Source organism: Salmo salar, chromosome 03 (assembly GCF_965601325.2).
Source record: "Salmo salar chromosome 03, fSalSal1, whole genome shotgun sequence".
Taxonomy (NCBI): Eukaryota; Metazoa; Chordata; class Actinopteri; order Salmoniformes; family Salmonidae; genus Salmo; species Salmo salar.
This window is the reverse complement of record NC_138293.1, coordinates 99,590,001-99,605,749: the sequence shown is the minus strand read 5'-3', so window position 1 is coordinate 99,605,749 and position 15,749 is coordinate 99,590,001. Positions and strand designations below refer to the sequence as shown.

The following is a 15,749-nucleotide window of genomic DNA, read 5'->3' as shown; positions in this document are numbered from 1 at the left end:
CTGTACTCTACTATTATACTGTACTCTACTGTACTCTACTATTATACTGTACTCTACTATTATACTGTACTATTATGCTGTACTGTACTATTTTACTATACTTTTATACTGTACTCTACTCTACTATTATACTGTACTCTACTTCTGTATATCTACTATACACTCACTCACTCTCACTCTTTCTCTCCTTTTATTCTCTCTCTCAGTATTTTGACCTGGCTGCTGATGTGATGGCAGAGAATGCACACCTCACCTACAAGTTCCTCACCCCGGTAAGAACCACAGGTCCCTTTCATTGTCCTATATTTTCATACTACATCCCTACAGTCAGTCACTAGGGATAGTTTACTTCAAAATCATACATGTTAGTCTGACCCTGAAGTGAAGTCCACATTCCATTTTCCATGTGGGATTGAAAGGCCTCTATATTTCTCCTGAAAAGTCCTGTTCTTGCCACACATCCCCAATTCATTTTCTGGTCCTCTTTCTCCTGCTATGTAATAAAACAGTTGATCTATGTGGTCTCTACGTTCCAGTATCTGTATGAGTTTCTGGACGCCATGTTGACCTGCCAGACAGCTCCAGAGGAGGTAACAACAAAACACAACTACTACACACCATTTACACCCTGTACCACCTACTACCTAGTACTAATTACTATACTACCTACTCTCTAGTAATAATCACCCTATACTACCTACTCCCTAGTAATAATCACCCTATACTACCTACTCCCTAGTAATAATCATCCTATACTACCTACTCCCTAGTACTAATCACTCTATACTACCTGCTCCCTAGTAATAATCATCCTATACTACCTGCTCCCTAGTAATAATCACCCTATAATACCTACTCCCTACTAGTACTAATCACTATACTACCTACGACCTAGTACTAATCACTATACTACCTACGACCTAGTACTAATCACTATACTACCTACGACCTAGTACTAATCACTATACTACCTACTCTCTAGTACCAATCACTATACTACCTACTCTCTAGTACCAATCACTATACTACCTACTCCCTACTAGTACTAATCACCATACTACCTACTCTGTAGTACTAATCACTATACTACCTACTGCATAGTACTAATCACTATACTACATACTCTCTAGTACTAATCACTATACTACCTACTGCATAGTTCTAATCACTGTATACTACCTACTGCCTAGTACTAGTCACTGTATACTACCTGCTCCCTAGTACTAATCACTGTATACTACCTACTGCCTAGTCCTAATCACTGTATACTACCTACTGCCTAGTACTAGTCACTGAATACTACCTGCTCCCTAGTACTAATCCGACTCCGCTCAGTACTACCTGACTCCGCCCCTAGTACTAATCACTGTATACTACCTACAGTCGTGGCCAAAGGTTTTGAGAATGACACAAATATTAATTTTCACAAAGTCTGCTGCCTCAGTTTGTATGATGGCAATTTGCATATACTCCAGAATGTTATGAAGAGTGATCAATGAATTTGAATGAATCAGATGAATTTCAATTAATTGCAAAGTCCCTCTTTGCCATGCAAATGAACTGAATCCCCCAAAAAACATTTCCACTGCATTTCAGCCCTGACACAAATTGGACCAGCTGACATCATGTCAGTGATTCTCTCGTTAACACAGGTGTGTGTTGACGAGGACAAGGCTGGAGATCACTCTGTCATGCTGATTGAGTTCGAATAACAGACTGGAAGCTTCAAAAGGAGGGTGGTGCTTGGAATCATTGTTCTTCCTCTGTCAACCATGGTTACCTGCAAGGAAACACGTGCCGTCATCATTGCTTTGCACGAAAAGGGCTTCACAGGCAAAGATATTGCTGCCAGTAAGATTACACCTAAATCAACCATTTATCGGATCATCAAGAACTTCAAGGAGAGCGCTTCAATTGTTGTGAAGAAGGCTTCAGGGCGCCCAAGAAAGTCCAGCAAGCTACCTAGTACATCTCCTAGTTAATTCAGTTGATTCAGCTGCGCGATCGGGGCACCACCAGTACAGAGCTTGCTCAGGAATGGCAGCAGGCAGGTGTGAGTGCATCTGCACGCACAGTGAGGCGAAGGCTTTTGGAGGATGGCCTGGTGTCAAGAAGGGCAGCAAAGAAGCCACTTCTCTCCAGGAAAAACATCAGGGACAGACTGATATTCTGCAAAAGGTACAGGGATTGGACTGCTGAGGACTGGGGTAAAGTCATTTTCTCTGATGAATCCTCTTTCCGATTGTTTGGGGCATCCGGAAAAAAAGCTTGTCCGGAGAAGACAAGGTGAGCGCTACCATCAGTCCTGTGTCATGCCAACAGTAAAGCACCCTGAGACCATTTATGTGTGGGGTTGCTTCTCAGCCAAGGGAGTGGGCTCACTCACAATTTTGCCTAAGAACACAGCCATGAATAAAGAATGGTACCAACTCATCCTCCGAGAGCAACTTCTCCCAACCATCCAGGAACAGGTTGGTGACAAACAATGCATTTTCCAGCATGACGGAGCACCTTGCCATAAGGCAAAAGTGATAACTAAGTGGCTCGTGGAACAAAAGATCGATATTTTGGGTCCATGGCCAGGAAACTCCCCAGATCTTAATCCCATTGAGAACTTGTGGTCAGTCCTCAAGAGGCAGGTGGACAAACAAAAACCCACAAATTCCGACAAACTCCAAGCATTAATTATGCAAGAATGGGCTGCCATCAGTCAGGATGTGGCCCAGAAGTTGTTTGACAGCATGCCAGGGCGGATTGCAGAGGTCTTGAAAAAGAAGGGTCAACACTGCAAATATTGACTCTTTGCATCAACTTCATGTAATTGTCAATAAAAGCCTTTGACACTTATGAAATGCTTGTAATTATACTTCAGTATTCCATAGTAACATCTGACAAAAATATCTAAAGACACTGAAGCAGCAAAATATGTGGAAATTAATATTTGTGTCATTCTCAAAACTTTTGGCCACGACTGTACTGCCTAGTACTCCATTTACATTTACGTCATTTAGCAGACGCTCTTATCCAGAGCGACTTACAAATTGGTGCATTCACCTTATGATATCCAGTGGATCAACCACTTTACAATAGTACATCTATATCTTTTTTGGGGGGGGAGGGGTTAGAAGGATTACTTTATCCTATCCCAGGTATTCCTTAAAGAGGTGGGGTTTCAGGTGTCTCCGGAAGGTGGTGATTGACTCCGCTTTCCTGGCGTCGTGAGGGAGCTTGTTCCACCATTGGGGTGCCAGAGCAGCGAACAGTTTTGACTGGGCTGAGCGGGAACTGTGCTTCCGCAGAGGTAGGGGGGCCAGCAGGCCAGAGGTGGATGAACGCAGTGCCCTTGTTTGGGTGTAGGGACTCATCAGAGCCTGAAGGTACGGAGGTGCCGTTCCCCTCACAGCTCCGTAGGCAAGCACCATGGTCTTGTAGCAAATGCGAGCTTCAACTGGAAGCCAGTGGAGTGTGCGGAGGAGCGGGGTGACGTGAGAGAACTTGGGAAGGTTGAACACCAGACGGGCTGCGGCGTTCTGGATGAGTTGTAGGGGTTTAATGGCACAGGCAGGGAGCCCAACCAACAGCGAGTTGCAGTAATCCAGACGGGAGATGACAAGTGCCTGGATTAGGACCTGCGCCGCTTCCTGTGTAAGGCAGGGTCGTACTCTGCGAATGTTGTAGAGCATGAACCTACAGGATCGGGTCACCGTCTTGATGTTAGCGGAGAACGACAGGGTGTTGTCCAGGGTCACGCCAAGGCTCTTAGCACTCTGGGAGGAGGACACAATGGAAGTTGTCAACCGTGATGGCGAGATCATGGAACGGGCAGTCATTCCCCGGGAGGAAGAGCAGCTCCGTCTTGCCGAGGTTCAGCTTGAGGTGGTGATCCGTCATCCACACTGATATGTCTGCCAGACATGCAGAGATGCGATTCGCCACCTGGTTATCAGAAGGGGGAAAGGAGAAGATTCATTGTGTGTCGTCTGCGTAGCAATGATAGGAGAGACCATGTGAGGATATGACAGAGCCAATTGACTTGGTGTATAGCGAGAATAGGAGAGGGCCTAGAACTGAGCCCTGGGGGACACCAGTGGTGAGAGCACGTGGTGCGGAGACAGATTCTTGCCACGCCACCTGGTAGGAGCGACCTGTCAGGTAGGACGCAATCCAAGAGTGAGCCGTGCCGGAGATGCCCAACTCGGAGAGGGTGGAGAGGAGGATCTGATGGTTCACAGTATCAAAGGCAGCAGATAGGTCTAGAAGGATGAGAGCAGAGGAGAGAGAGTTATCTTTAGCAGTGCGGAGAGCCTCCGTGACACAGAGAAGAGCAGTCTCAGTTGAATGACCAGTCTTGAATCCTGACTGATTTGGATCAAGAAGGTCATTCTGAGAGAGATCGCAAGAGAGCTGGCCAAGGACGGCACGCTCAAGAGTTTTGGAGAGAAAAGAAAGAAGGGATACTGGTCTGGAGTTGTTGACATCGGAGGGATCGAGTGTTGGTTTTTTGAGAAGGGGTGCAACTGAAGATGGAAGGGACGTAGCCAGCGGTACTAATCACTGTATACTACCTACTGCCTAGTACTAATCACTATACTACTTACTGCCTAGTACTAATCACGGTATACTACCTACTCCTTAGTACTAACCACTGTATTTTACCTACTGCCTACTGCAAATCACTATATACAAATCACTGTTTACTACCTACTGCCTAGTACTAATCACGGTATACTACCTACTGCCTAATACTAATCACCCTATACTACCTACTGCCTAATACTAATCACCCTATACTACCTACTGCCTAGTACTAATCACACTATACTACCTACTGCCTAATACTAATCACCCTATACTGCCTAATACTAATCACCCTATACTACCTACTCCCTAGTACTAATCACACTATACTACCTACTCCCTAGTAATAATCACACTATACTACTTACTGCCTACTAGTACTAATCACTCTATACTACCTTCTCCTTAGTACCAATCACTCTCTACTAGCATCAGCCTTCTGTAGCATTAAACACACCACTACTACTCACATATATTTCTGTTTCATGTTTTAGCCAATGACCTGAATGTTCCACAATGTAATGAACCAGTCCTCTATAATACAGACTTTAAAAGCCAGTGCTACCTGAATGTTCCACAATGTAATGAACCAGTCCTCTATAATACAGAGACTTTAAAGTCCTGTGTCATCGTTGCTGCTCTTTGTACATTCTTAGGTATTTATTCCTGTCTCTGATCATGTCTCTGTTGTGTTTGAGCAACGCAGGCCTTCAGGAAGTTTGATGAGATGAACGCCAAGTTGACAGATCAACTACGCAAGCTGACCAAACAGGTTACAATCTTCCAGTCTCCTCTCTCTCTGTCTTCCTATGTTGTCTGGTTATCCTGTTATCCTGTTCATGTTGTCTGGTTATCCTGTTCATGTTGTCTGGTTATCCTGTTATCCTGTTCATGTTGTCTGGTTATCCTGTTATCCTGTTCATGTTGTCTGGTTATCCTGTTATCCTGTTCATGTTGTCTGGTTATCCTGTTATCCTGTTCATGTTGTCTGGTTATCCTGTTATCCTGTTCATGTTGTCTGGTTATCCTGTTATCCTGTTCATGTTGTCTGGTTATCCTGTTATCCTGTTCATGTTGTCTGGTTATCCTGTTATCCTGTTCATGTTGTCTGGTTATCCTGTTATCCTGTTCATGTTGTCTGGTTATCCTGTTATCCTGTTCATGTTGTCTGGTTATCCTGTTATCCTGTTCATGTTGTCTGGTTATCCTGTTATCCTGTTCATGTTGTCTGGTTATCCTGTTATCCTGTTCATGTTGTCTGGTTATCCTGTTATCCTGTTCATGTTGTCTGGTTATCCTGTTATCCTGTTCATGTTGTCTGGTTATCCTGTTATCCTGTTCATGTTGTCTGGTTATCCTGTTATCCTGTTCATGTTGTCTGGTTATCCTGTTATCCTGTTCATGTTGTCTGGTTATCCTGTTATCCTGTTCATGTTGTCTGGTTATCCTGTTATCCTGTTCATGTTGTCTGGTTATCCTGTTATCCTGTTCATGTTGTCTGGTTATCCTGTTATCCTGTTCATGTTGTCTGGTTATCCTGTTATCCTGTTCATGTTGTCTGGTTATCCTGTTATCCTGTTCATGTTGTCTGGTTATCCTGTTATCATGTTCATGTTGTCTGTTTATCCTGTTCATGTTGTCTGTTTATCCTGTTCATGTTGTCTGTTTATCCTGTTGTCATCCTTCTCTCATCTATTTGGTCTTCCATTCTCCTCCCTTTCTTTCTTTCATTCTCCTTTACTTTCGTCCGAGGCCCTACAGGTTACATTCTTCCATTCTGCTCTCTCAGGCCACCAGCTTGTTTATTAGCTTTAGCCTGCGTCCCTAATGGAACTCTACACTCTTAGAAAAAGGGTTCCAAAAGGGTTCTTCGGCTGTCCCCATAGGAGAATACTTTGAAGAACCCTTTTTGTGTAACGGGTGTTGTAAGGATCAGACCAAAACGCAGCGGGAACGTGTATACTCATCTTCTTTTTAATGTGAAGAAGGAAAAACAAACAAATCACCTATACAAAACAAACGAACGACACTAACAGTCCTGTCAGGTGCTCAGACACTAAAGAGGAGACAACTACCCACAAATCCCATAGAAAAAACACCCCTCTTAAATAAGACCTTCAATTAGAAGCAACGAGGAGCAGCTGCTTCCAATTGAAGGTCAACCCCATTAACTAAACATAGACATAGAAAGACTAGAACTAACAGGAACATAGCCCAACAAACCCCGAAACACTCTAAACAAACACCCCTCTTACATAGTCACATAGCCCAACAAACCCCGAACCACATAAAACAAACACCCCCTGCCATGTCCTGACCAAACTACAATAACAAATAACCCCTTTACAGGTCAGAACGTAACATTTTGGTTCCAAGTAGAACTCTTTTTGGTTCATTGTAGAACCCTCTGTGTAAAAGGTTCTACCTGGAACCAAAAAGGGTTCTTCAAAGGATTCTCCTTTGGGGACAGCCGAAGAACCCTTTTATAGGTTCTAGATAGCACCTTTTTTCCCCCTAAGAGTGTATTCCCTATATGGTGCACTACTTTTGAGTTGAGCCTTATGGGACTAGGTGTCACGCCCTGACCTTAGAGACGTTTATTTTCCTCTAGTTTGGTTAGGTCAGGGTGTGAAGTGGGGTGGGCACTATGGGACTAGGTGTCACGCCCTGACCTTAGAGACGTTTATTTTCCTCTAGTTTGGTTAGGTCAGGGTGTGAAGTGGGGTGGGCACTATGGGACTAGGTGTCACGCCCTGACCTTAGAGACGTTTATTTTCCTCTAGTTTGGTTAGGTCAGGGTGTGAAGTGGGGTGGGCAATCTAGTTTTTCTATTTAATTGTTTTGGCTGAGCGTGGTTTCCAATCAGAGGCAGCTGTCCATCGTTGTCTCTGATTGGGAACCATACTTAGGCAGCCCTTTTTCCCACCTTGAGTTGTGGGATCTTGTTTTTGTGTAGCTGCCTTTGAGCAGCCCCAGAACGTCATGTTTCTTTCTGTTTATCCTGTTTATTTTTTGGTTCGGTTTCACTTCTAAATAAAGGATGTGGAATTACCGGCACGCTGCGCCTCGGCTTATTTATGACAGGGAGTTCGAAGATAGCGAGCGTGACACTAGGGTGCCATTTCGGATGAAAGCTTACCTTTTCCAAGCCTTCTACAGCCCAGTCATTTCTCTGATCTGGTCACATTGGTGCTGTTTAACCTTTATAGCTTTAAATTGCTATCAGTCATGTGTTTTACAGAATGACATCACGTTTTCCCCTTAACGGTTCAGGATACAGTGATAAGACTATTCTGTGTTATTATTGGAGAGAACAACATAAAGCATCCATAGTCTGTGACCTGTGTGTAGTCTGTCTCTGAGGTGCAGGAAGCCAGGCTAGCCCATAACCTGTGTGTAATCTTTGTCTCTGATGTGCAGGAAGCCAGGCTAGCCCGTAACCTGTGTGTAATCTTTGTCTCTAAGGTGCAGGAAGCCAGGCTAGCCCGTAACCTGTGTGTAATCTTTGTCTCTAAGGTACAGGAAGCCAGGCTAGCCCGTAACCTGTGTGTAGTCTGTCTCTAAGGTACAGGAAGCCAGGCTAGCCCGTAACCTGTGTGTAATCTTTGTCTCTAAGGTGCAGGAAGCCAGGCTAGCCCGTAACCTGTGTGTAATCTTTGTCTCTAAGGTGCAGGAAGCCAGGCTAGCCCGTAACCTGTGTGTAATCTTTGTCTCTAAGGTACAGGAAGCCAGGCTAGCCCGTAACCTGTGTGTAATCTTTGTCTCTAAAGTACAGGAAGCCAGGCTAGCCCGTAACCTGTGTGTAATCTTTGTCTCTAAGGTGCAGGAAGCCAGGCTAGCCCGTAACCTGTGTGTAATCTTTGTCTCTAAGGTACAGGAAGCCAGGCTAGCCCGTAACCTGTGTGTAATCTTTGTCTCTAAGGTACAGGAAGCCAGACTAGCCCGTGATAATGAAGCCTTGAAGAAGACCCTCCAGGACTACGATGAGATGGTGGAGAAGTGAGTAGACCCCGCCCCTATTGAGTATTCTCCTGTCTGATTGGTAGCTTGTCTCGCCACTGTATATCATGGGTATATAACTGTTGTCCTGTCCTGTAGGTACATCCCAGTGCTGATAACCCAGGCTAAGATCTACTGGTATATAACTGTTGTCCTGTCCTGTAGGTACATCCCAGTGCTGATAACCCAGGCTAAGATCTACTGGTATATAACTGTTGTCCTGTCCTGTAGGTACATCCCAGTGCTGATAACCCAGGCTAAGATCTACTGGTATATAACTGGTATATAACTGTTGTCCTGTCCTGTAGGTACATCCCAGTGCTGATAACCCAGGCTAAGATCTACTGGTATATAACTGGTATATAACTGTTGTCCTGTCCTGTAGGTACATCCCAGTGCTGATAACCCAGGCTAAGATCTACTGGTATATAACTGGTATATAACTGTTGTCCTGTCCTGTAGGTACATCCCAGTGCTGATAACCCAGGCTAAGATCTACTGGTATATAACTGTTGTCCTGTCCTGTAGGTACATCCCAGTGCTGATAACCCAGGCTAAGATCTACTGGTATATAACTGGTATATAACTGTTGTCCTGTCCTGTAGGTACATCCCAGTGCTGATAACCCAGGCTAAGATCTACTGGTATATAACTGGTATATAACTGTTGTCCTGTCCTGTAGGTACATCCCAGTGCTGATAACCCAGGCTAAGATCTACTGGTATATAACTGGTATATAACTGTTGTCCTGTCCTGTAGGTACATCCCAGTGCTGATAACCCAGGCTAAGATCTACTGGTATATAACTGTTGTCCTGTCCTGTAGGTACATCCCAGTGCTGATAACCCAGGCTAAGATCTACTGGTATATAACTGGTATATAACTGTTGTCCTGTCCTGTAGGTACATCCCAGTGCTGATAACCCAGGCTAAGATCTACTGGTATATAACTGGTATATAACTGTTGTCCTGTCCTGTAGGTACATCCCAGTGCTGATAACCCAGGCTAAGATCTACTGGTATATAACTGGTATATAACTGTTGTCCTGTCCTGTAGGTACATCCCAGTGCTGATAACCCAGGCTAAGATCTACTGGTATATAACTGTTGTCCTGTCCTGTAGGTACATCCCAGTGCTGATAACCCAGGCTAAGATCTACTGGTATATAACTGGTATATAACTGTTGTCCTGTCCTGTAGGTACATCCCAGTGCTGATAACCCAGGCTAAGATCTACTGGTATATAACTGGTATATAACTGTTGTCCTGTCCTGTAGGTACATCCCAGTTCTGATGGCCCAGGCTAAGATCTACTGGAACAGGGAGAACTACCAAATGGTTGAGAAGATCTTCCGTAAGTCGGTGGAGTTCTGTAATGAACACGACACCTGGAAGCTCAACGTGGCTCACGTTCTCTTCATGCAGGAGAACAAGTACAAGGAAGCCATCGGCTTTTACGAACCCATCGTTAAGAAACACTATGACAACGTGAGTTAAATAGAGAAGGAGAGAGATGGGGGGAGGACGAGGGACAGGAGGGAGGGAGGGATTACATACAGTGCCTTTGGAAAGTATTCAGACCACTTTACTTTTTCCACATTTTGTTACGTTACAGCCTTATTCTAAAATGGATTCGTTTTTTTCCCTCATCAATCTACACACAATACCCCATAATGACATCACAATACCCCATAATGACATCACAATAACCCATAATGACATCACAATACCCCATAATGACATCACAATACCCCATAATGACAAAGCAAAAACAGTTTTTTAAAAAAATGTTTGCTAATTTATAAAAATGTACATTTACATAAGTATTCAGACCCTTTACTCAGTACTTTGTTGAAGCACCTTCGTTAGTGATTACAGCCTCGGGTCTTCTTGGGTATGGCACTACAAGCTTGGCACACCTGTATTTGGGGAGTTTCTCCCATTCTTCTCTGCAGATCCTCTCAAGCTCTGTCAGGTTGGATGGGGAGCGTCGCTGCACAGCTACTTTCAGGTCTCTCCAGAGATGTTCAATCGGGTTCAAGTCCGGGCTCTGGCTGGGCCATTCAAGGACATTCAGAGACTTGTCCCGAAACCAGTCCTGCCTTTTCTTGGCTGTGTGCTTAGGGTCGTTGTCCTGTTGGAAGGTGAACCTTCGCCCCAGTCTGAGGTCCTGAGTCCGGAGCAGGTTTTCATCAAGGATCTCTGTACTTTGCTCCGTTCATCTTGCCCTCGATCCTGACTAGTCTCCCAGTCCCTGCCGCTGAAAAACATCCCTACAGCATGATGCTACCACCACCATGCTTCACAGGCTTCCATCTGGCCACTCAACCATAAAGGCCTGATTGGTGGAGTGCTGCAGAGATGGTTGTCCTTCTGGAAGGTTCTCCCATCTCTACAGAGGATCTCTGGAGCTCTTTCAGAGTGACCATCAGGTTCTTGGTCACCTCCCTGACCAAGGCCCTTCACCCCTATTGCCCAGTTGGGATGGGTTGCCAGCTCTAGGAAGAGTCTTGGTGGTTCCAAACATCTTCCATTTCAGAATGATGGAGGCCACTGTGTTCTTGGGTTCCTTCAATGGTGCAAAATGTTTTTGGTACACTTCCCCAGATCTGTGCCTCGACACAATCCTGTCTCAGAGCTCTACGGACAATTCCTTCGACCTCATGGCTTGGTTTTTGCTCTGACATGCGCTGTCAACTGTAGGACCTTATATAGACAGGTGTGTGCCTTTCCAAATCATGTCCAATCAATTGAATTTACCACAGGTGGAGTCCAATCAAGTTGTAGAAACATCTCAAGGATGATCAATGGAAACAGGATGCACCTGAGCTCAATTTCGAGTCTCATAGCAAAGGGGCTAAATATCTATGTATTTTTTTTTTTTTTTTAATACATTAGCAAAAATGTCTTAATCTTAGAAAAAATAATTTAATCAATTTTAGAATAAGGCTGTAACGTACTAAAATGTCGACAAAGTCAAGGGGTCTGAATACTTTCCAAAGGCACTGTGTAATACCATTTGAATGTACACGGCCCACCTTATATTGTTCTGTTCAGAACACCCCTGTAATGGACTACTGTTGACCATAGTCATATAGACTATAGTTCTGTTCAGAACACCCCTGTAATGGACTACTGTTGACCATAGTCATATAGACTATAGTTCTGTTCAGAACACCCCTGTAGTGGACTACTGTTGACCATAGTCATATAGACTATAGTTCTGTTCAGAACACCCCTGTAATGGACTACTGTTGACCATAGTCATATAGACTATAGTTCTGTTCAGAACACCCCTGTAGTGGACCACTGTTGACCATAGACTATAGTTCTGTTCAGAACACCCCTGTAATGGACTACTGTTGACCATAGACTATAGTTCTGTTCAGAACACCCCTGTAATGGACTACTGTTGACCATAGACTATAGTTCTGTTCAGAACACCCCTGTAGTGGACTACTGTTGACCATAGTCATATAGACTATAGTTCTGTTCAGAACACCCCTGTAATGGACTACTGTTGACCATAGACTATAGTTCTGTTCAGAACACCCTGTAATGGACTACTGTTGACCATAGTCATATAGACTATAGTTCTGTTCAGAACACCCCTGTAGTGGACTACTGTTGACCATAGTCATATAGACTATAGTTCTGTTCAGAACACCCCTGTAGTGGACTACTGTTGACCATAGACTATTGTTCTGTTCAGAACACCCCTGTAATGGACTACTGTTGACCATAGTCATATAGACTATAGTTCTGTTCAGAACACCCCTGTAGTGGACTACTGTTGACCATAGTCATATAGACTATAGTTCTGTTCAGAACACCCCTGTAATGGACTACTGTTGACCATAGTCATATAGACTATAGTTCTGTTCAGAACACCCCTGTAGTGGACTACTGTTGACCATAGTCATATAGACTATAGTTCTGTTCAGAACACCCCTGTAGTGGACTACTGTTGACCATAGTCATATAGACTATAGTTCTGTTCAGAACACCCCTGTAGTGGACTACTGTTGACCATAGTCATATAGACTATAGTTCTGTTCAGAACACCCCTGTAGTGGACTACTGTTGACCATAGTCATATAGACTATAGTTCTGTTCAGAACACCCCTGTAGTGGACTACTGTTGACCATAGTCTATAGTTCTGTTCAGAACACCCCTGTAGTGGACTACTGTTGACCATAGACAATTGTTCTGTTCAGAACACCCCTGTAATGGACTACTGTTGACCATAGTCATATAGACTACAGGAGAATAGGAGGTCTGGTGATGTCATGCTGCTGTTGAAATGAAACCTGTCTCTGTTCCCATTCCCCTGCTGGCTACATAGCTGGAACACTGTAATATACAGGAGTGTCCCTGCCAACGTAAACCCTCGGTAACACGCACACACCCACGTCCCTGTACCCCAGTCTCACCCCTGGTGGCAGAGTGCAGTGACTCTGAATGCAGTGGCCAGTCTCACCCCTGGTGGCAGAGTGCAGTGACTCTGAATGCAGTGGCCAGTCTCACACCGTGGTCGAGTCCCAAATGGTTCCCTATTCCCTACAAAGTGCACTAATTTTGCACATCGCCCATAGCACTGTGGTCCCAGGTAGTGCACTATGTAGGGAATAGGGTGCCATTAGGGATGCTCTGAATGCTGTGTCTCATCTCTGCATGATACTTTAGTGTTTCTGGAGTGATGAAGTGTTGAACATCCACAGTTTACCAACGCAGGTCTGTCCTTCTCCCAAAGTGTCCTTCTGACTGATCTCTCTCTCTTTCCCTCTCTCTCTCTCCCACCCCCTCTCTCTCTCTCCCACCCGCTCTCTCTCTTTCCCCTCTTTCTATCTCTCCCTCTCTCTCTCTCTCTCCCTTCCCCCCCTCTCTCTCTCTCCCTCCCCCTCTCTCTCTTTCCCCTCTCTCGCTCTCTCTCCCCCTCTCTCTCTCTCTCTCTCCCTTCCCCCCCTCTCTCTCTCCCACCCCCTCTCTCTCTTTCCCCTCTCTCTCTCTCTCTCCCTTCCCCTCTCTCTCGCTCGCTCTCTCTCTCTCCCACCCCCTTCTCTCTTTCCCCTCTCTCTCTCTCTCTCTCTCTCTCCTCTCTCTCTCTCCCTTCCCCTCTCTCCCCCTCTCTCTCTCTCTCTCTCCCTTCCCCCCCTCTCTCTCTCCCACCCCCTCTCTCTCTCTCTCTCTCCTCTCTCTCTCTCCCTTCCCCTCTCTCTCGCTCGCTCGCTCTCTCTCTCCCACCCCCTTCTCTCTTTCCCCTCTCTCTCTCTCTCTCTCCTCTCTCTCTCTCCCTTCCCCTCTCTCTCGCTCGCTCTCTCTCTCTTTCCCACCCCCTCTCTCTCTTTCCCCTCTCTCTCTCTCTCTCCCCCGCTCTCTCTCCCCCCTCTCTCTCTCTCTCTCCCTCCCCCTCTCTCTCACCCCCCTTCTCTTTCTCTCTTCTCCCCCCCTCTCCAGATCCTGAATGTCAGTGCTGTTGTGCTTGCTAACCTGTGTGTCTCCTATATCATGACCAGCCAGAACGAAGAGGTAGGAGTGAGTGAGTGAGTGAGTGAGTGAGTGAGTGAGTGAGTGAGTGAGTGAGTGAGTGAGTGAGTGAGTGAGTGAGTGAGTGAGTGAGTGAGTGAGTGAGTGAGTGAGTGAGTGAGTGAGTGAGTGAGTGAGTGAGTGAGTGAGTGTACAGTATAAAATACAGTGAAACATCTGAGCCCACCACTGTTCCTGTAACCCTGTTCTCCTCAGGCTGAAGAACTGATGAGGAAGATTGAGAAGGAGGAAGAGCAGATCTCTTACGACGACCCTGATAAGAAAGTCTTCCACCTCTGTATAGTCAACCTGGTTATAGGGTGAGTTGGATTTACATGGTGAAGTCCTTCAGCGGTGTAGTGGAGGGGGAACTTACAGAAACTCCTTTCACCCACCTTTCGGGGGCAAAATGCATTGAAAGTATAGGGAGCCGTTACTTCACTCAGTTTACCCACCTATTGTTTTACCACTACATCACTGGTTACATTGACAGGTTCTGTTACACTACTCTGTGTTAATGAATAGTGTTTCTATGTCTCTTCCAGGACCCTGTACTGTGTTAAAAGTGTTTCTATGTTTCTTCCAGGACCCTATAATGTGTTAATAGGCTTTAAATCTCTCTTCCAGGACTCTGTACTGTGTTAATAGTTTTTCTATGTTTCTTCCAGGACCCTGTACTGTGTTAATAGTGTTTCTATGTCTCTTCCAGGACCCTGTACTGTGTTAATAGTGTTTCTATGTCTCTTCCAGGACCCTGTACTGTGTTAATAGGGTTTAAATCTTTCTTCAAGGACCCTGTACTGTGTTAATAGAGTTTAAATCTCTCTTCCAGGACCCTGTACTGTGTTAATAGGGTTTCTATGTCTCTTCTAGGACCCTGTACTGTGTTAATAGTGTTTCTATGTCTCTTCCAGGACCCTGTACTGTCTTAATAGGGTTTATATCTCTCTTCCAGGACCCTGTACTGTGTTAATAGAGTTTAAATCTCTCTTCCAGGACCCTGTACTGTGTTAATAGTGTTTCTATGTCTCTTCCAGGACCCTATAATGTGTTAATAGGGTTTATATCTCTCTTCCAGGACCCTGTACTGTGTTAATAGTGTTTCTATGTCTCTTCCAGGACCCTATACTGTGTTAATAGGGTTTATATCTCTCTTCCAGGACCCTGTACTGTGTTAATAGTGTTTCTATGTCTCTTCCAGGACCCTGTACTGTGTAAATAGGGTTTATATCTCTCTTCCAGGACCCTGTACTGTGTAAATAGGGTTTATATCTCTCTTCCAGGACCCTGTACTGTGTTAATAGGGTTTACATCTTTCTTCCAGGACCCTGTACTGTGTTAATAGGGTTTATATCTCTCTTCCAGGACCCTATATTGTGTTAATAGGGTTTATATCTCTCTTCCAGGACCCTGTACTGTGCCAAGGGGAACTACGACTTCGGGATCACCCGTGTCATCAAGAGTCTGGAACCGTACAACAAGAAGGTTGCACATTGTTTTTCTATCTGGCAGTTCTGGAACATTCTCTTGGAAAGCCAATGTTTTTGGATGTTTCTACCACTTCACCACTGACATACATTTTGGGGTGTGTTCCAAATGACACCCTATTCCCTATATAGTGCACTACTCTGTTTAAAAGTAGTGCA

At 44.9% G+C, this 15,749-nt stretch overlaps 1 protein-coding gene across 3 annotated transcripts in view; it reads left to right on the top strand.

Moving 5' to 3' along the window:
- The window catches only part of LOC106601992 (intraflagellar transport protein 70A), a 31,227-nt gene that overhangs the window by 10,303 nt on the left and 5,175 nt on the right, over window positions 1–15,749 (top strand). For 2 of the 3 annotated variants that reach the window (XM_082972952.1, XM_082972950.1), the window contains exons 10-17: window positions 207–272; window positions 537–590; window positions 5,285–5,350; window positions 8,501–8,577; window positions 9,854–10,064; window positions 14,035–14,106; window positions 14,320–14,423; window positions 15,510–15,588. In XM_082972952.1, the coding sequence (XP_082829078.1) occupies window positions 207–272; window positions 537–590; window positions 5,285–5,350; window positions 8,501–8,577; window positions 9,854–10,064; window positions 14,035–14,106; window positions 14,320–14,423; window positions 15,510–15,588 (729 nt within the window). The remainder of the gene's footprint in view (window positions 1–206; window positions 273–536; window positions 591–5,284; window positions 5,351–8,500; window positions 8,578–9,853; window positions 10,065–14,034; window positions 14,107–14,319; window positions 14,424–15,509; window positions 15,589–15,749) is intronic. The other variant, XM_082972951.1, reaches the window with a different exon arrangement.